Source organism: Pipistrellus hanaki (assembly GCF_964339955.1).
Source record: "Pipistrellus hanaki genome assembly, chromosome: 16".
In the NCBI taxonomy this organism is placed as follows: domain Eukaryota; kingdom Metazoa; phylum Chordata; class Mammalia; order Chiroptera; family Vespertilionidae; genus Pipistrellus; species Pipistrellus hanaki.
This window is the reverse complement of record NC_140518.1, coordinates 33,988,471-34,010,318: the sequence shown is the minus strand read 5'-3', so window position 1 is coordinate 34,010,318 and position 21,848 is coordinate 33,988,471. Positions and strand designations below refer to the sequence as shown.

The window sequence follows — 21,848 nt, the reverse complement described above, 5'->3', positions numbered from 1 at the left end:
CCTGAAAGCCATTTATAAAAGACACCTTGCACTTTTCCCACAGAAGACTTATAGTGTGAAACTGCCCCTTCCCTAATGCTCTGTTGGGCTCAGCTCCCACTGTTTCAATTATGACCCACAGTCCCTCTGGACACAGCACCTGATGGTCAGACAGAATGGCAAGAGATGTCTCTTCTTTTCTCTGGGGAGATTTTTTTCCTTTGATCTTCAAAATAATATTATCTCCCTTGCCTTTTTCCTGAATTCCTTTTCTTGGAGAGAAGTTAAATTTTATCTTTGGGTGTCCCTCCTGTCCTTTATGTCTATGGCTCCTCATTTCTCATCTCCTCTTCATTTCTTTTAAAAAGAACTCTCAAACATATCAACACATGCTTATGAACAGGAATGGTAGTGGAGGCAATGGAGGGAGAGAAGTTAATTTTGAAGCCCAATCTCTACTTAGGTTATATGGTTCTGACACCAATTCTGATAAGTGTGCTTTTCCCCACACCACCTACCACTTCTCCAATGCCAACTGAGTGTCCTACAATTTAACTCCATCCTAATACTATTTACCTGAAGATAAAAATCAGATCCCATAGGTTTTCTGTCAAAGACCCTATTCCTGGGCAGCCCATCCTATTTCCTATTACTGTGGCTCCTCACTCCACTGCCCTTACAAGCACTCCATCCTTCACTCAAAACAAAACTCTTAAGAATATCAACACACATTCCTGAACAGGCATAGTGGTGAGTGTAAGGACAGAAAAAATGGCCTTTATTTTTCTTTGCTGTGACCTTCCACAATTTATGAGAAGCACCTGGTAATTAAACCCTACAATTATTAGCTCCTCTGATTCAAATAGCCCCTCTGTTCAAACTGCAGGGCAATGTAAGGTATTCTCAAGGCTACATTCCTGCATACACCTCCTTTCCGCTGTTTTTACAACTCAGGGATAATTCCCATCAAGAAGTCTCTAGTTAGTAGAATGTTCCCTTCCTTCCTCCCCTCCAAACAAGCCTCTTTTGAACTCTTCATAACTTTTACTCTAGGCATCTTCCTAGAACATTTGCCAAGACTGTCTCCTGAAAAAACAAACACAAACTCACCTTTAACCCCAAATACTCCTCCATTCCCTGTCACTTAGCATCAGGAGCCATTACACTTTAAAAGGGGAAGCTGCTTTTTGTTTCCTGCCTTGTATTAATTATCACTACTTTGCCCTTTCCCTTCGTGAAATGTAAAATAAACATCATCTCTTCTTTTAGCTGTGAATTCTTTCACAGCCTGTGTCACTGACCAAAACCCTAACAGTGAATGGAGTAGACAGGGAGAAGGTAAATGGGAGACCCAATCTCTACTTGGGTTCAACCTGCTCTGTAATATGCAATGGCTCAAAAGGGGATAGTAACTGATGAGATGAGTCATTGGGTGGTGGCGATTTGGAAGAGAGCAATTCTTTACAACTGAGTCAGGGGAGCCAGCACTGACCTAGACTTTGAGACAGTTGAACTGATCAGAGGTTCATATCATTCCATTGATAATGACTAAATGCCTATTAAGGGCCTCTAATTGGGTTACAAATGTGAATTATATCACTATGGACTGGAAGAAGATCACTTTAATGTCAGGTTATGGTCTGGGCAGGAGGGTTGGGGGCATAAAAGTAGGAAAGCCAAGCCTGCCTTGTCAGTGATGGAGGATTCAGGGAAGGCTTCCTTAAGGTGGTGACAGCTGAGTTAAGATTAACGAATGCTGATGAGTCACACAGGAAAAGTGGCCGAGGGCGGGGGGAGGGGGGGGGATAAGATCGCTCCCAGAGGGGAGGAGGCATGGTGTAGAGGGGATACTCCCATTGGCCGTGGACAGTCCTCCCCATCCTAGGGAGTTTGTGGAACTCACCTCACCAGTCTAAGCACCCTTTTCTTCTCCGTAAACTTTGGACAATAGCTCTGTGTAAATTGGGATGGGGGTAGCTGTGAGGATTAAATGAGAGACTGTGCAAGAGCAGAGGGTGTGACCATAGTCAGTGTAGTTGTTATTATGCAGAACAACTGGACAAAAAGGCAGAGAGGTGTAAACACCGTGAAGCATACAAGGACTGTCCCAGCTGAGTGTAACTGGTGACCGAGCCGCAGCAAACCCTGAGGCTGAGGAGGACATAGTGGGGAACAGACCCCCAATGCCTTACTGAAGAGCTTGGAATATACTGTGTAGGCTAGGAGATACCATTGAATGTTCACTATTTTTTAAGTTTTATTGTTTCTATTAAACCAACAATATGGATTACAGTAGAAATAATTCAAGTAAAAATAAGCCAAAACAATTAGCTGTATTTAAATCTTAAATTTTGATCTTGGCTAAATATATATTTTTCCAGAATGAATGCAAATTGTTTTAAAACTTGTTTTGTTTTTTTTACACAATAATATCTATGTTGGTAAATACTCAGCTATGCTACTACTTAATGCCTAGGCAGTATTTCAGTGTGCAATTCAATAAATAGATCAGAATTCATTTAATACGCTTCCCAATATTCAGTAATTAGTTGCTGACAGTTTTCCCCCCATTGTTTGCAACAGTGTGGTAATGAATGTCTTTGTTTTGTTAGATTACATGATTGTTTCCTTAAGCGAAACTGATGGAGTGAACTTGCTGGACCAAAAGTTTTATTATTCAGAGCTTTGGTACATTTCTCAAAAACAAACTTCTACAAATCCAGCCCTACACTTCTCACCAGGAGAGAGACACAAGCTGTGGTTTTTGTTTTGTTTGGGTTTATTTGCCTGTTGAGGTTCAGAAAGGAAAGAAAGCTGCAGGAACTCTCAAATGCAATAGACAAAAGCAAAAGTAACATTATTCATTTTTAGCAACACAGTGCTAGTTAACATTCTACTACAAATAGGGGTATTTTTTCTCTCTTTCATATCATCAGGAAAATAGCTGCCTGGAAGTTAATTCAAAGTTCCAACCGACACTCAGAAATGGGAGCAGTCCTTTGTGAGCTGGCTCCCTGCTATTACAGGCTAACTTCTCTGTCTCTTTCTCTCACTCCCCTGCTGCTCTAATTTAATTGATAACATCCAGAATTTTTTCCTTGTTCCTAGTATAAAGAATCTTATTAAACTCACTGAAGTCACATGTCCACATACATCCATCATCACTGTGGTCTGGCCAGTGACATGTGCTGATACCTCCACTCTGGGGCCCTGACCTACACCCCCCAGAACCAGCTGGGTGTGGAAATTGGAGCTGTTAGAAAGGAGCAAATAGAAGTCATGTCCACCACAGGCCATTGTCAAAAAATGTCAACTTCTGGTTTCCACTCTGACATAGAAGAGCTTGGAAGTCCTTACTCCCATCCTTACAAGAAGAAAAATGATGAACAATCCAAAAGACAGGATCCATCATACCATTGAAGTCACATGGCTATGAAATTAACCTTTGCTGCTGCATGGTAGAGAGAGGGAATTTTTGAGCATGCTCTCTCCTAGTTGACTTGGCCATAAATCCCAGCTGCAACTAACAAAATAGCCTTACAGGATAAATCACTGTCAACTGTCCTGATAACAGGATGCAGTTACTTATTCCTCCAGGCGCCAGGGAGCTGTAAATGACATGTTGACATAACCTAAGAAAACTACTTTGTTTTAAATTGTTTGCTCTGCAAAACCAGGAGATAGTGGATGGGTTTAAACACGGTCAGACACAAAGGGTCTAGGCTGCTCTCTGGGCTTGCAGCGTGGAGAGAGAGCAGTTAGCTGACCGGTTATAAAAAGGCTCCCTAAATTTTAATTTGGTTTGGACCCCAGTGGTCATTTACTCGCTTTTGCTCCACAACCCTGCAAACCCCTGAGATTTAGGGTTGTGTTAACACAATACAACCCAGTTTATCTTCCTGATAAGGTGGAAAACATCTTTACCACACAAAGTGAGACATAAGATCAGAGCATGGTAAGAAAAGACAGATTTGATCACATAAAAATATAACACATCTTTTTGGCAAAAACACAGATCACATTGGAACAAATAGCAAGCTAGAGAAACCATTTGCAAGTGTCATGGCAAAAAGATTGATAACCTAACAATTGAAATTTTTTAACAAATAATCCAATAAAAAGGAGCACAAAAACTCTCAAATGGCAATGCCAAAAGAAGAAATTTGTTTACAAATATTTGAAAAGTGTGCCTCAGTTGTGTGAAGCATCTCTCTCTCTCTCTCTCTCTCTCTCTCCTATCCCCTCTCTACATGTCCTCAGGTGAGGATTTAAAAACATTTTTAAGTATATATCGCCATTTCTCAACCTTCTGATCATAAAAGTTAAAGACATTTATTTATAGCAACCGTTGATGGTACTATCATAATCTTATGGATGTACAAATTAATGCAAAAGTTTTGTTAAGTAAGAGAACAATATATAGGTGTGTTCAAAGTTTATATTTGCATTTAAAAAAATCTCTCAAAGTGTTCCATAGGAATGAATCTTAGGTAAATAATTATAGAAATTTGGAAAAACCTCTTTGTAAAGATAGTCATTTCAGCACTATTTATTATTACAAAATAATTGGAAACCACATTATAGCAATAGAAGTTGGATTAAGTGAATAAGGTTTATGCATACAATGCTGTATTGTGCTACCATAAAAACAGAAAAAAGGATGATTTTAGTCTTTGTCATGTAAAGGTTATATTCCATAATGTATGGGGAAAATAAAAAGCAGATCACAGAACAGTAATGGTTCTCAGGATGTGGAATATGCATGCCATACATGTGCAAAATCTCTGGAGGAATAAACATAAAGTTCTTCAAAGAGTTAACTCTGAACAATGGCCTTTGCGGTACAGTGACACTTGGATCCAAATGTCAAAAGACACTTGTCTTTTTACTTCCTACTTGACTAAATTTTATAGTCTGAATGTTTCCACTATCACATATATTTCTAAATACTAGTTAACTAGAGATATTTACAATTGGGGGATGCAAAGAGTGAAATGCAGAGGAAATATACTTGTTAACGAACCTCTTTGGTCTTAGAGGAGAGGCAGAACATAGGAAACAATTTCCAAGGAAAGCACCCTTAGGAGTTAGGATGAATGTTCAGGGGGAAGCATGCCAAGGCCCGGGGGGTAATAGATTACCCTTTGGGGTAATAGGAAAGACGAGTCAGCGGGGCAGTACTAAATGCTCAGAGGTTAATGAAGTGGTGAAGACGGTAATGTTGTCTGGGTTCCGCCTTAGGAAACAGTTCATCCAGAATATTGTAACCGAAGGTAGTTAAATGTGAAGAACCATGGACAGATGATCTGCTCCGGGGTCCTTTTGGAGTAGGCAGAAACAAGCCCGCCCACAGAAAGGAAGTCTCCAAGGTCACAGAGCAGCAGTTACAGCCCATATGCCTGGTTTTCCTTCAGGAGAATTCTGCCTGTGAGTGAGCTCATTCTCTCCAACCCCACAGTGTCTGTAGAACTAAGGAAGGCGACACACTTCCCTCTGCCCATCAGACTGTATGGGCAGGCTCTGCCCACAAAGGCAGGAGGCTGGTGACTTGGATGGACCAGGGGACCTGTGGAGAATAAGCCTTCACCAAACACATCTTCCTTCCCTCTCCCCATCTGTCAGTCCTCTGACCTTCTAAGATTGTCAGCTAGCCAGAGGAAGGAGTTCCCAGACAACTTTGCATCATTATTCCTTTGGTAAAAGTTAAACATTTTTTCCTTCTGAGAAGATAAAATAATAAAAACAAAAACAAAACAGTAATAAATCAAAGGTGTTATTTATTACATGGCCAAAGTATGAATTTTGTCCTTTTCTCCCATCCCTGGTCATTCTGCATTTTCTCCACGTCCATCTTTGACCTCAGCATTTCTTAGTCATCTTGCTTGATGCTCCTAAGTCTCCCATCTTTTCTCATTGCCCATTTTCTCATGTCCTTTCCCTATTTTTTATCCTTCTTTCTGGGTTCAGCTCTAGGAAACAGTTCATCCTTTTTGCTCACCATCCTGTCTCATCCCTTCCTATATCCCCACATCTCATCTTCATGCCTCCACACCCAATTCTGTCCCACTGGCCACTCTCGTGTCTTTTCCCCATCCCATTTCAGCTCATTCTTCCAGTTCCTTGGCTCCAAGAAGGGATCACAGAGCATATGAGCTCCAGGGGTAGCCATGGGACAGTTTTAGGAGTGATACAGCTGAGGGCCATCACAGTAGAACTGCCAGGACAGGGTAAGTAGCTTTTGAATGGAGGCTGGCGTAATCAGGAATGGATGAGCTGAGGCTGGATGAACACGGAGAAGGGGAAATTCTCTGGGCTGGAGCTACACTTTAGTACATATCCTGGAAGTAAATTCAGAAAGGAGCATCACTCCCAGGGACTCCATCTTGGATATTTTCTGAACTAGGAGGTTTGGGAGAGAAAAGTAAAACTTTGGGAGGAGAAGGTTATATTAGACATTCTACATTGAAAAGTCTAAGGATTTGGTTGGAGCATAAATGCTTACTCTTTCAAAGGCTTTACCATATATGTGAGGAAGATGACTCAATAAGAGAGAAAAATATGGCAGAGGGTGGAGATGAAGCATATCTTCTTTAACCTGAAGATATGTCACTTATGTGTTAATAGGCGATTTTCCTCTCTAGACTCTACCTGTCCCCTAGATATCGTACAGGATTTTTATGTTTGTCAGGAAAAGGAACTGATATTTTTGGAGGTGAAAGGTGAACACAATAGATTATTCATTGGCACTGTTTAAAACATCTTCTGCATCCTGATCTAGAAAGAATCTCACATTTCATATGAAAAGAAAACTTCACAGTTCTTTTCTTGGTGATTAGGGCTGTGATTAAGCAAATAAGTCTTCCTTGCTGCCCAGAACTACCAAGCATCAACTCTACATGGAAAATGAGCATAGCCAAAAGCAAGGTAGAAACTTGCGAGGGGGACCTGCTGGGCATATCATAACCTCATATCCCCTTATCTACTTGTCTTTCTCTATAGTATGAATCACGATGTGATAATATATGCTGCTTACTTATTTTATTTCTTTGTTTTTCCTTCATTATAAAGTAAACTGCAAGACTAAAGAAAAAAAAGGGGGGGGAGAATGTGAGTTGCATGAGTGTAGAGACTTCTGTCTATTTTGTTCACCTGTGCCTTAGAGGAGCATTTATATCATAGAAGCAATTCAATAAATATTATTGTATGAAAAATTATGTAGGGTTTCTTTCCAGGACAAAAACAGCACATAAAATGTTCCAGCATGAGGGTTTATAAATGAGATTTAGGAGCACTCATAATCATTTCCCCAGGTTCCTGATTTCAAAGGAGATTTTCCTCAACCCAAAAAAAGGCAGAAAATGAGAGACCTGGTCACCCCTCAGGTCACCAACCACCTCCCCACAAATACCCGCCAAAGGGCAGCCTTAACATCAGGGTTCCTGAGGCTGTAGATAAGTGGGTTCAGCATGGGATTTATAACTGTATTGAAAATCCCAACCCCTTTATCCTTGTCTGAAGCCTCCTTGGTACCCAGACGCATGTAGTTGAAGATACCAGATCCATAGAAGAGGCAAACCACAGTGAGATGGGAGCCACATGTGAAAAAGGCCTTCTTCCTGCCCTCCACTGAGCGGATTCGGAGAACTGCAGCTGCCACGTGGACATAGGAGGTGACAATGAGAGTCAAGGGTGTACCTGCCATTATGAAGCCAACAGCAAAGAGCAGCAGCTCATTGAGTTGGGTGTTGGAGCAAGAGAGAGGGAAGAGCTGTGGCAGGTCACAGTAGAAGTGATTGACCTCATTGGGACCACAGAAGTTGAGTGTAGTTAGGGCAATAGTGTGGATCAGCGCATTGGTGAGGGCACAGGCCCAGGACACAGCCACCAATATCCACTGCACTGAATGGCTCATGAGGGCGCTGTAGGTGAGGGGCTGGCAGATGGCCAGGAATCGGTCATAGGCCATGGCTGTCAACAGGAAGCAGTCCATACCAGCCAGAAGGTAGAAGAAAAATAGTTGGGAGAGGCAGGCTCCATAGGAAATTGTACTCTTGTGGGACAGGAGGCGACACAACATTGAGGGAACAGTGACAGTGATACATCCAGCATCCAGCACTGATAGGTTCCCCAGGAAGAAGTACATGGGGGTGTGGAGTTTGGGCTCGACGAAGATGGCAGCCAGGATGCTGAGGTTGCCCCCAACTGTGAGCAGGTAGGCAAACAGGAAAAGTACAAAGACCAGAGACTGCAACTTCTCTGTTTCAATGAGGCCCAGCAGAATGAACTCGGTAACAGCAGTCCCATTGATTGCAGCTTCTGGATCCATGAGTCCTGTGAGGAAATGTCCCAGGCATGGAAGCATCAAAACATAAATGTTTTGAACCACGTGTGTTCACAACTCCCTGGTTAAGCTCCCAGTGCTCCAGCTGATGATTTCCCACTCCCCACCACCTCACTCACTTACCTCCCACCACCTCAAAGCCTCTGTCCTACTCTCAGCTGAGATGCCCCAAGCCCCCATCACCTGTCCCTGCCATACTCTCTTCATTGAAAGGGCCAGATTACTTGGGAAAATACATTAAGAAAAAAGCAGGCTTTCTCTTTGATGTGCTAAGATTAAGATGGAATTTCCCCATTTTACTCTGAGGGATTAGCCAAACCAATAAGTATATTTCAAAATAAAAGTTAATGATATTTCTAGTAAAGCTACAGGGCATTTTATAATATAATCTAGATTTTTATAAATAGTGAAGATAAAGCAAAGATATAACAAGAATCAGGAAGATGAGCCCCATGAATGTGAACATTAGACACTCTAGCCAAGTACACTTCCCCAAGGTAAGGGAAATACTCTGAAATACACATTTAAAATCCCTCAGTCAATAAATTGCCAGTGTTCTTGTTTTTAATTAAGACCTTACTCTAGACTTTGAATAGCAGCTTAATTTTAAATGATTTATTCTTTTAATTTGTTCTTTGCTACCTGCCACTGAAATAAAAATTGCAACATGATCTATGGGTGGCTGCTGCTAGGGGCAGTTAGTTTCCTGCATTGCAAAGCCACTACCCTCCACTTGCCCTTGCCCTGGGCATGGTCCATTGACCAATAGCTCTAAGGAGAGGTCCCCACATGAAGCAAGCACATATGTAAAGCCAGATGGAGCTAAGTTCTTCTGGACATATAATAAACTCCTGGTCAAAATATATGTATGTGCCTTTACTGCCCATGGAATAAGCAGAGTTAGAGCTTCACTAAGAATAATGTTATTCCCTGGTAGAGAACACACTGGCATCAGAGGATGGAGTCTGGTGACTGATACCAAAGGGAAAGTGTGATGAGGGCCTGAACTCACAGGGATAAAAAAAATGGATGAGGTGAATTCTATAATAGTCTTAAAATTCTAAGTGCATATACTTGGTGAGCTAAGGAGGGGGAGGGGTCATTCTCGGGGTAATCATCATTGATAGATAAAATTGGTAATAAATGCTTTACAAATTGACCAATCAATAGATGGATAACAGCCCCTTACATCTATTATAGTTAGAATAATTAACTACTCTCCATTTTCCCTTTTGAGTCCATTTTAACACAAGAATTAGATTATGACTTCATGATTTGTTACCTCTTTACTCATGCTATTTTCTCTACCTGTATCAGTTTCCCTACAATACCACATGGTGAAGTATATGAAGATTTGACTCAAATATTGGCTGTTGAATGAATTCTTAAAAAAAAAAAGTCTTCATCTCAAAAGGATCCCTAACTCTCTCCCTCTCTCTTTCTCTCTCTCCTGCTCTCCATCTCTCTGCCTCAGCTACTACTATACATTATTTCATGGAACTTATTGCTGTTTACCTTCTAAGTCACTTCTCTAAAAAGCATATCTCCGCTACTTATCTGGAACCTGGTTCAGTTTTCCAATAGTACTTAACATAATACTTCAAATATAGTGGGTACTTAATATTTCTTAAATAAATAAATAAATGATGGTTGAAGTTTTTATAGGAATTTTGAGAAGAAGGGCCCTTAAAATGGAAGACTTAATGACATAGTGAATTTTCTAGAGACTTTTATGCATCACTCTGATGGAGGGGAGGGGATGGGAAGGAGGGGAAGGGAAGGGCAAGTGCAGGGTGCAAGGTTGCTGCAGGGACTAACTACTGCTTTCCTTAGTTTTGATGGAACAAGTAGAAAATTTAGCAATTCACACACCAATGAGTTTATTTTCTTGTGAATCACCCAAAAGAATAAGGCCCTTAGGAGGGTGAAACCTTCTAGACAAGTAAGTTGTAGTCAGGGATAGAAGAACAACCAAACAGCTGCTGCCAACCCTCAGGTGGCCAGAAGTACAACTTACCTGAAATCAGTGGGATTCTGAGATGACCTCCAATCAATCATCCAGAGACACCCAGAGGGTCTGACAGGATCACCATGATGCCCTACACAAGGAGTCCTCCTGTATGACCACTCTGGGGGCCTTGTAATGAGCCCCTGGTTCTCCTCACTGAGCTAAAGCAGCTCCCTACCCTGGACCTCCACCAGTTCCTCCCAGTGATGAAAAGGCTCCACAAGGCCTGCGACTGGAGTGAAGGTGCTAGGCTGCCTGAGGAAGTCGTCCTGGGTAGTGAACTTGACTCAAGGAGCCCCGTCACACTGTCCCCTATGAGTTACAGAGAGCAGGTGGCTTCATCCAGGAAAGGGGGGCATGGGCAAAGGGGCCAGAGAGGAACCAGGACCTCCGTGTTATAATCCCAGATCTTTCCCTAAAAACCCTTCCCTTTTTTAGGGGCATCAGTTGCAATATGTAGAGTTGGGTTTGAGCTGATGCCAACAGAAGAGCAGAGGAAGGATCCCTGAGAGTACTCATAACCTGACATGAGCATAGAAGCCAGTTGGTTTCCTTCAGGGAAGAAACTAGAAACTGTGAAGTCTCAGTTATCTATTCAGAAAATGAGGAGCTACCAGCATATAAAACAAAAGGAGGAAAAACAAGCTGACAGCTTCTCTATCCAAGGTCTATTTTCACTGGGTGTTATCCTCTTGGGAGGCCTCAGAAATTAGCCCTCCCAGGAAAGAGGGGAGAGCTGGGGAGAGAGACAAGTTGTTTAGTAAACAACTCAAGGCCTTCATAAATAAAGCAACAATGCCTTACACTTTCTGGTAGTGAGATTTAAAAAGGCCTTATGTCTATCCTGGCCTTATGGCAGGGAGTTGGGGCAGATAATATAAATTCCAATTAATGGTGGGTTGCTGAGGCCTACAGGACTTGTCCATGTTCTTAAAGTCACCCAGCAAACTAGAGGTGTCATTGAGACTAGTTACAGGTTTCCTAAGGGAGGGGTTTTCTTTCCCAGAGGCCAGCCCCAAGAAGGAGCCTTTGAGCAGAGAGAAACTCATTCCCAAACTTGCCTTAGCCCTGGGAGGAGGAGGAGGCCCCAGAAGAGGGCAAGAGGGAGAAGCTTTCTCCAAACCCACTTTCCTAATGAGTTTTCAGGAGTGTGGTGCTTTCCACTCAGGGCCTTGTTAGTGGAGGCTGCTAGGACTTGTGCCTTGGGGCACCTGTAATGGTTCTGGAAGTGGTGATAAAGAGCTATACCTACTAGAAGGACCTCAGGGATGCTGCCTACAATATGATTATCTAGGCCAGGCCTTGAAAATGGAAAGTCCTGTTGAGGGTCAGAGATTAACAAACAGAAGATGTGTGAGGTGGAGACATGTGTTCCCCAGACCCCTATACTCACCAGTAACTACTCACCCAACACCCCATCCCCCAAGAGAGAGTGCCCTCTCCTCCCAGCAGAGAAGCCTGGCATGAAGAAAAGCACTGTAGACAGACCTGCTCCTCTGGTTACTAGTTGTTTCACTGTGTGCAAGCTGTTGCCCCTTTCAGGGACTCAGTTTCCTCATCTGTGAAATTAGCATATCTTCTATCACAGGTTATTAGTGAAGATTATTAATGAACTAAGACTCATTAAGCTGCTAGTAGAGGTTCAACAGTACATGAACATACCACTTGATAACATTTAAGAGTGCTTGTTACAGACACGGGAGTGTAGTCAGAACCTTACATGCCTGGAGTCTGTACCTGTGCTCACAATTCTATGAAGGAGATTAGAGCAGACAGAACCAATGTTCTGGCTCAGTTCTTCCTCAGCCCTTCCGATTTCAGCCTTGGCTGGTCTGGAGAGTTCCCTTTAGGTTTCTGCTTCATGTGAGCTGACAGAGAGTAGCCTCTTCCTTGGAATCCTCTAATATCCTGAACAATGGGACTGGGAGGCTCACTATGTCTGAGCACATGTGAAGCTCAGAGGGCAGAGGACAACTTGAAAGTAGGAGATAGGAGCCAGTGGATAATGCCCCATTGCCTCTTCACCAGCCAACTCTGAGAGGCATTCTATATGCTCTCACACAATCCAATCTCTGCTGTCCACAGCAGGGACCTTGGTAATGACCCTCAGTCAGGGGTACTTCTTCCTTCTCTGTGTCACTCTCTTCATAGCCTCAGTGTTGCTCCCTGGGACCACTTCCCCAATAAATAAACTTGCTCTTGCTCCCTGAGATGACTTCCCATTTAAACTGCACAGCATCTTGTCCTGGGCTCTGCTTTGTTGGAAGCCCCAGTCTGACAGTGGACCATGCGATAGCCCTAGGAAGCACATTCTCCAAATGAAATTCTGGAACTGGACTATTCACAACTGCTTGGGGTGAGTGGGGCTATCTTAGTAATTAGGCCCTAGCATTGGTAGGTTGTGATGAGGTACAGGTGGAAGGCGAAACACTAGGTTATATGTTAGCTCTAGCACAATATTGTTATGAGAACCACTAGTGGCCCAGTGCATGGGTTTGTGCACATTGAAAGGAAATTAATTAGAAGGTGGCAGGCAGGGTGGAACTGGGTGAGAGGGGCTGAACAGGCCCTAGAGCCAACCTCCTGCAGTCCTTCCACAGCTGGCCGCACCTAAGGCAGCATGCAGCTCAAAGGGCATCTGTGGAGTGAGAGCAGTCCCTGGTCCTGGCCTGCGGGGATTGGGCCAAAACTGGCTCTCCAATATCTCCTGAGAGGTTCCATAGTGGGAGAGGGCACTGTAAAGTTGCTGTCGCTCAGCAGCTCCTATGTTGAATGTCTGCCCCCTGGTGGTAAGTATGTGTCATACCTACGGGTCAGTCAGATGGACTTTTGGTCAGCAAGTTGCTTAGCCTTTTATATACATAGACTAGAGCCCTGGTGCATGAATTCATGCATGGGTGGAGTCTCTTGGCCTGGCCTATGAATGGGGCCAATTGGGGCTACCTCATCCAGTTCTATCAGAGGCAATCAGGGCCAGCCGGGGCAGGGTCTGCAAGAGGTTGGCCGGCCACAGGAGGTTGGCTGTGTTAGCACATTGACCACCTGTGTTGAGCATCTGCCCACTGATGGTCAGTGTGCATAATAGTGACCAGTTGACTGGGCATTTGATCCCTTAGGCTTTTATATTTTGACTAGGGGCTCGATGTATGACAATTCTTGCACTGGAAAGGGGTCCCTCAGCGCAGCCTGCCCCCTCTCACAGTCCGGGAGCCCTCAGGGGCAGGAGGTGACCCAGAGGTCAGGAGAAGGAGAAGCCCCATCACACCACTGCTGCTGCCACTGCTGGCTGTGCATGCCTCGGCTCACTCTGGTTACCTGAGCCTCAGGTGGCCATGGGCAACTGGGGGTGCTAACTGGGGGACACTGGAGGCAGGAGCTGAGGGGACTGGGTGCTGCCATCTTTGAGGGCGGGGCAGTCAATTAGCATAATTGGCTCTCCAATATCTCCTGAGAGGTTCCATAGTGGGAGAGGGCACTGTAAAGTTGCTGTCGCTCAGCAGCTCCTATGTTGAATGTCTGCCCCCTGGTGGTAAGTATTGGTTGTGGGCACTGCCATCTTTTGCGATGGTGTGAGAGTCAATTAGCATATCTCCTCTTTATTAGATAGTGCTAGAGGCCCAGGGTATGAAATTCGTGCATTCAGGGTGGGGGTGTCTCTCAGCCCAGTCTGCACCCTCTCCAATCTGAGACATCCCTCTCACAATACAGGATTGCTGGCTCCCAACAACTCGCCTGCATGCCTGCCAGATTGCCCCTAATTGCTTCTGCCTGAAAGCCTAATAAACCCCTAATCATTCGCCTGCCAGCCTGATTGATGCCTAACTGCTCCCCTGCCAACCTGATTGCCCCCAACTGCCCTCCACTGCAGGCCTGATCACCCCCAACTGCCCTCCCCTGATGGCCTTGTCCCTCTCAACTGCACTCTCCTGCATGCCTGGTCGCCCCCAACTGCTTTCCCTGCAGGCCTAGTTTCCCCCAACTCCCTAGCCCTGAAGACCTGGTTGCCCGAAACTGCCCTCCCCTGTTCGCCCCCAACTGCCTCCTCTGCCAGCCTGGTCACTCCTAACTACCCTCTGCAAACCTGATCGCCTTCAACTGCCCTTCCCTGCTGTCTTGATCTCCCACAACTGCCCAACCCTGATGGCCATCTTGTGTCCACATGGGGGTGGCCATCTTTGAACACATGGGGGTGGCCATCTTGTGGGTTGCAGTGCTGGTCAATTTGCATATTACATCTTTGTTATATAGGATAGATAGATGGTAATTATAAGAATAGTGGAGTTTTAAAAATAAAGGGTGGTTTTTGCTAACTTACTTAGAGGTCTTGAAAAAACATATTGATGGATCCAGGTCAGCCAGCTATCATTTCAAGGTATGTTGTGAAAGCCAGGAGGCTTCCATGGCAACATTAATGAGACATTAATCTTCAGCAGCCAAAAAACAGACAGTGCAGAAAATCCAACCAGGGACCTAATTGTAAGGTGGTAGAGCTATAGTGGATGATGAATGTGTAGCTTAGTTGCATCTTCTTTGCTAAATCCAGAGCCCTGAGAAGGGGTGACACCTTGAGTCCTGGATGGGGAAATTTGAGAAAGTTAGCATTAGAACCCTCCAAATGCTCTTGAACTTGACTGGTAAAAGTATCCTTGCTCCCTTGCTAGAGAGAGTCAATCATTTTTTATTTTATTTATTTATTTATTTATTTATTTATTTATTTATTTACCAAAGACCATGCAAAGGATGTGATTCTCATCCTCCTCAAGAAGTTCTCCCAATCCTCCTCAGTGCCTCCAGAAAAATTAGGGTTAGGTCTAGGTACAAGAAAATCCCATCTATAATCCAAGAGGAAATAATTATCTCCTGAAAAGAATTCCCATAGATGGCTGTGGCAGGCTGAATAATAGCCCCCAAAGATATCCAGGCCCTAATTCCTAAAATCAACTTTTGATATAAAAAAAAAAGTCTGTAGATTGTTAGAGGTCTTCAGCTAGGGAGCTTGTCCTAGATTATCCATGAGAGCCCAAAAAGCAAGAGTCCTTATAATAGACAAGTAGAGTTATTTTATTACAGAAGAGAAAAAGGTAATATGATGATGGAGGCAGAGATTGGAGTGATGTGGCCACAAGCCAAAGGATGGATTCTCCCCTGGACCCCTCAGGAAGAACTTTCCCTGCTGACACCTTGGAGTTGGCCCTGTAGGACTCATTTTGGATTGGACTCCAGACCATAAGCCAATACATTTCTATTGGTTTAAGTCACCACTTTATGGTAGCTTGGTGAAGGAGTAATAAGAAACTAATACACTGGCTATTCTATCATGGCATAAACTGGAAGTTCCTACACTTCATAGAGGAGCAATATGGGAATGGATTAAGAGGAATGAAGGAAAGGTACAATGTAAAGCTGAATAGAAAGAGTTCATTGATATGGGAACACTTTTCAGGATTTAGGGTTTAATCTTCAGGCAGGGATGCCTGGGGCTGGCCCCAATAAACTGCTGAGATGTCTCTTTGAAATTGGATATTAGTTATAGGGCTTCTGCAAGAACCACAGTCAGACCACATTTGGCAGGCCTACCTGTGGGACTGTGTTCCTCCAAGTCACTGGGTGGGCAGAAGTGTTCCTAGCCAATGCTTCAAAGGGTAGGAGCTGCATTATGGGGTCACTTCAAGATCTACAGTTGGGCCTCCCTCTGAGGACACAGAAGAAGAATGTGTCTTCTGACATTCTTCAGGATTGTGTGTTCAATTCCCAATCAGAGCACTTATCTAGGTTGTGTCTTTGATCCCCAGTGGGGACACCTGTGGGAGGCAAACGATCAATGTTTCTCTCTCACATTAATATTTTTCTCTCTCCCTTTTCCTCTCTCTAGAAATCATTAAACATATCCTAGGATGAGGAAGTTGTAAAATTTTTCACAAAAGAATCATTCTCTTCAGAGTTACTAGAGAACACATGACCATTCAGCTCCCATTTGTTCCCTCTATATTCCAGGGCATCTCTGTGTGATAGAAAGAGATGAACTGCATTTTTAGACTTGTAGAAGCCTGATGAGATAAATAAAATACTACTTATTTCTAGGCATATGTTTTATTAACAAACCAAGTATACCTGAACTCCAGGGAATCAGATGATCCCCTGGTGGGGAAAATTTGCAGGAATATTTGGGAAACCAAGGCTATAACTAACCAAAGAGTCATTCCCTATGGGACTCGAACCTGTAAGCATTCAGGGCTTCCAAGGTTTTACTTCTCCCCAGAAAAGGGAGCACACAGTGGCTGAAGTTGTAATTTGTCAAGGGAACTGACAGCATTAATTTACATAGTCATTGTCTATAACTGGGCAGAGGTTCTTTGGGATGCAATAACTATTATTCCTTACCAAAAAAATAACAATAAAAAATCCTTATGCTCAGAGATGTAGAAGCAGTTCTGAATCCTTTGTCCAAGTTACTGGCCCCAGAGGATTTCTCATTTTGTCCAAAATGAGAATAGGAGGAAGTGATACTGGAAACCTTATTAAGTCAGTGATCGCGTCCCTGTGATTCCTGTGAATACCTGCCAGAGAGCTCCCTGCACATCAGGGTTCCTGAGGCTGTAGATAAGTGGGTTCAGCATGGGATTTATAACTGTATTGAAAATCCCAACCCCTTTATCCTTGTCTGAAGCCTCCTTGGTACCCAGACGCATGTAGTTGAAGATACCAGTTCCATAGAAGAGGCAAACCACAGTGAGATGGGAGCCACATGTGAAGAAGGCCTTCTTCCTGCCCTCCACTGAGCGGATTCGGAGAACTGCAGCTGCCACGTGGACATAGGAGGTGACAATGAGAGTCAAGGGTATACCTGCCATTATGAAGCCAACAGCAAAGAGCAGCAGCTCATTGAGTTGGTTGCTGGAGCAAGAGAGAGGGAAGAGCTGTGGCAGGTCACAGTAGAAGTGATTGACCTCATTGGGTCCACAGAAGTTGAGTGTAGTTAGGGCAATAGTGTGGATCAGCGCATTGGTGAGGGCACAGGCCCAGGACACAGCCACCAATATCCACTGCACTGAATGGCTCATGAGGGCGCTGTAGGTAAGGGGCTGGCAGATGGCCAGGAATCGATCATAAGCCATGGCTGTCAACAGGAAGCAGTCCACACCCATCAGGAGGTAGAAGAAAAATAGTTGGGAGAGGCAGGCTCCATAGGAAATTGTACTCTTGTGGGACAGGAGGCGACACAACATTGAGGGAACAGTGACAGTGATACATCCAGCATCCAGCACTGATAGGTTCCCCAGGAAGAAGTACATGGGGGTGTGAAGTTTTGGCTCCACGAAGATGGCAGCCAGGATGCTGAGGTTGCCCCCAACTGTGAGCAGGTAGGCAAACAGGAAAAGTACAAAGATTAGAGACTGCAACTTCTCTGTTTCAACGAGGCCCAGCAGAATGAACTCGGTAACAGCAGTCCCATTGATTGCAGCTTCTGGATCCATGAGTCCTGTGAGGAAATGTCCCAGGCATGGAAGCATCAAAACATAAATGTTTTGAACCAAGTGTGTTCACAACTCCCTGGTTAAGCTCCCAGTGCTCCAGCTGATGATTTCCCACTCCCCACCACCTCACTCACTGACCTCCCACCACCTCAAAGCCTCTGTCCTACTCTCAGCTGAGATGCCCCAAGCCCCCATCACCTGTCCCTCCCATACTCTCTTCATTGAAAGGGCCAGATTACTTGGGAAAATACGTTAAGAAAACAGCAGGCTGCCGAAACTGGTTTGGCTCAGTGGATAGAGTATCTGCCTGCAGACTGAAAGGTCCCAGGTTCGATTTTGGTCAAGGGCATGTACTTTGGTTGCAGGCACATCCCCAGTAGGAGGTGTGCAAGAGGCAGCTGATTGATAACTCTCTCTCATTGATGTTTCTAACTCTCTATCCCTCTCTCTTCCTCTGTAAAAAATCAATAAAATATTTTTTTAAAAAGCAGGCTTTCTCTTTGATGTTCTAAGATTGAGATGGAATTTCCCCATCTTTCTCTCAGGGATTAGACCAAACCAATAAGCATATTTCAAAATAAAAACTAGTGATATTTCTAGTAAAACTATAAGGCATTTTATAATATAATCTAAGTTTTCATAGTGAAGATAAAGCAAAGATATTGCAAGAAACAGGAAGAGGAACCCCATGAATGTGAACATTAGACACTCTAGCCAAATACATTTCCCCAAGGTAAGGGAAATACTCTGAATTATACATTCAAAATCCCTCAGTCAATAAATTGCCAGTGTTCTTATTGTTAATTAAAACCTTACTCTAGATTTTGAATAACAGCTTAATTTTAAATGATTTGTTCTTTTTATTTGTTCTTTGCTACCTGCCATTGAAATAAAAATTGCAACCTATGGGTGGCTGCTGCTAGGGGCAGTTAGTTTTCTGCATTGCAAAGCCACCACCCTCCACTTGTCCTTGCCCTGGGCATGGTCCATTGACCAATAGCTCTAAGGAGAGGTCCCCACATGAAGCAAGCACATACTTAAAGCCAGATGGAGCTAAGTTCTTCTGATCATATAATAAACTCCTGGTCAAAATATATGTATGTGCCTTTACTGCCCATGGAATAAGCAGAGTTATAGATTAACTAAGAATAATGTTATTCCCTTGCAAAGAACACTCTCTCCCTTTCTCTTTTTCTCTCTCTTCCTCTCTCTCTCTCTCTCTCTCTCTCTCTCTCTCTCTCTCTCTCTCTCTCTCTCTCTCTCCATCTCGCTGTCTCAGCTACAACTAAACATTATTTCATGAAACTTATTGCTGTTTACCTTCTAGCTAAGTTGCTTCTCTAAAAAGCATATCTCCCATACTTCTCTGGAGCCTGGTTTAGTTTTCCAATAGCAGTACTTACCATAATACTTCAGACATAGTGAGTACTCAATATTTCTTAAATACATAAATGATGGTTGAAGCGTTTTATAGGATTTTTGAGAAGAAGGACTCTTAAAATGAGCTGGGATTGAAAGGGAAGACTTAATGACATAGTGAATTTGCTAGAGACTTTTATGCATTACTCTGATGCAGGGGAGGGGAGGGGAAGGAGGGGAGGGGAGGGGCAAGTGCAGGGTGCAAGGTTGCTGCAGGGACTAACTACTGCTTTCCTTAGTTTTGATGGAACAAGTAGAAAATTTAGCAATTCACACACCAATGAGTTTATTTTCTTGTAAATCACCCAAAAGAATAAGGCCCTTAGGAGGGTGAAACCTTCTAGACAAGTAAGTTGTAGTCAGGGATAGAAGAACAACCAAACAGCTGCTGCCAACCCTCAGGTGGCCAGAAGTACAACTTACCTGAAATCAGTGGGATTCTGAGATGACCTCCAATCAATCATCCAGAGACATCCAGAGGGTCTGACAGGATCACAATGATGCCCTACATGAGGAGCCCTTCTGTATGACCACTCTGGGGGCCTTGTAATGAGCCCCTGGTTCTCCTCACTGAGCTAAAGCAGCTCCCTACCCTGGACCTCCACCAGTTCCTCCCAGTGATGAAAAGGCTCCACAAGGCCTGCGACTGGAGTGAAGGTTCTAGGCTGCCTGAGGAAGTCGTCCTGGGTAGTGAACTCGACTCAGGGAGCCCCTTCACACTGACCCCTATGAGTAACAGAGAGCAGGTGGCTTCATCCAGGAAAGGGGGGCATGGGCAAAGGGGCCAGAGAGGAACCAGGACCTCTGTGTTATCATCCCAGATCTTTCCCTAAAAACTCATCCCTTTTTTAGGGTCATCAGTTGCACTATATAGAGTTGGGTTTGAGCTGATGCCAACAGAAGAGCAGAGGAAGGATCCCTGAGAGTACTCATAACCTGACATGAGCATAGAAGCCAGTGAGTTTCCTTCAGGGAAGACACTAGAAACTGTGAAGACTCAGTTATCTACTCAGAAAATGAGGAGCTACCAGCATATAAAAGAAAATGAGGAAAAACAAGCTGACAGCTTCTTTATCTAAGGTCTATTTTCACTGGGTGTTATCCTCTTGGGAGACCTCAGAAATTAGCCCTCCCAGGAAAGAGGGAAGAGCTGGGGAGAGATACAAGTTGTTTAATAAACAACTCAAGGCCTTCATAAATAGAGCAACAATGCCTTATACCTTCTGGTAGTGAGATTTTATTTAAAAAGGCCTTATCTCTGTCCTGGCCTTATGTCAGGGAGTTGGGTCAGATAATATAAATTCCAATTAATGGTGGGTTGCTGAGGCCTACAGGACTTATCCATGTCCTAAAAGTCACCCAGCAAAACTAGAGGTGTCATTGAGACTAGATATAGGTTTCCTAAGGGAGGGGTTTTCTTTCCCAGAGGCCAGCCCCAAGAAGGGGCCTTTGAGCAGAGAGAAACTCATTCCCAAACTTGCCTTAGCCCTGGGAGGAGGAGGAGGCCCCAGAAGAGGGCAAGAGGGAGAAGCTTTCTCCAAACCCACTTTCCTAATGAGTTTTCAGGAGTGTGGTGCTTTCCCCCTCAGGGCCTTGTTAGTGAGGGCTGCTAGGACTTGTGCCTTGGGGCACCTGTAATGGTTCTGGAAGTGGTGATAAAGAGCTATACCTACTAGAAGGACCTCAGGGATGCTGCCTACCGAGATGATTCAATATGATTATCTAGGCCAGGCCCTTGAGAATGGAAAGTTCCATAGATTAGCGAACATGTATGAAGTGGAGACATGTGTTCCCCAGACCCCTATACTCACCAGTAACTACTCACCCAACACCCCATCCCCCAAGAGAGAGTGCCCTCTCCTCCCAGCAGAGAAGCCTGGTGCAGGAAGAAAAGCACTGTAGACAGACCTGCTCCTTTGGTTACTAGCTGTTTGACTGTGTGCAAGCTTTTACATCTTTCAGGGACTCAGTTTCCTCATCTGTGAAATGAGCATATCTTCTATCACAGGTTATTAGTGAATATTAATAGAAGAATATTAATGAACTAAGACTCATTAAGTTGCTAGTAGAGGTTGAACAGTACATGACCATACCACTTGATAACATTTAAGAGTGCTTGTTACAGACACGGGAGTGTAGTCAGAACCTTACATGCCTGGAGTCTGTTATCTGTCCTCACAATTCTATGAAGGAGATTAGAGCAGACAGAACCAATGTTCTGGCTCAGTTCTTGCTCGGCCCTTCCGATTTCATCCCTGGCTGGACTGGAGAGTTCCCTGTAGGTATCTGCTTAATGTGAGCTGACAGAGTGTAGTCTCTTCCTTGGAATCCTCTAATATCCTGAATAATGGGACTGGGAGGCTCACTATGTCTGAGCATATATGGAGCTCAGAGGGCAGAGAACAACTTGAAAGTAGGAGACAGGAGCCAGTGGATAATGCCCACTGCCTCTTCACCAGCGCACTCTGAGAGACATTCTATATGTTTTCCCACAATCCAGCCTCTGCTGTCCACAGCAGGGACCTGACTTCTTCTTTCTCTGTGTCACTCTCCTCATAGCCTCAGTGTTGCTCCTGGGACCATCTCTCAAATAAATAAACTTGTTCTTGGTACTCAATAACAACTA

General features: G+C 44.0%; 2 protein-coding genes across 2 annotated transcripts; both read right to left on the bottom strand.

Annotated features, from left to right (window-relative positions):
- Positions 1-7,357: 7,357 nt before the first annotated feature.
- LOC311611145 (olfactory receptor 3A2-like) lies at positions 7,358-8,305 on the bottom strand (the record flags this gene model as incomplete). The annotated part of the gene is made up of 1 exon (XM_084863025.1): positions 7,358-8,305. The coding sequence occupies one exon, from the start codon at positions 8,303-8,305 to the stop codon at positions 7,358-7,360; it is 948 nt and encodes a 315-aa protein (XP_084719151.1).
- An 8,541-nt stretch (positions 8,306-16,846) lies between these two features.
- Positions 16,847-17,803, bottom strand: LOC311610516 (olfactory receptor 3A2-like; the record flags this gene model as incomplete). Its single annotated transcript, XM_084861850.1, has 1 exon — positions 16,847-17,803. One exon carries the CDS (start codon positions 17,801-17,803, stop codon positions 16,847-16,849), a length of 957 nt encoding a protein of 318 aa, XP_084717976.1.
- Positions 17,804-21,848: the final 4,045 nt, after the last annotated feature.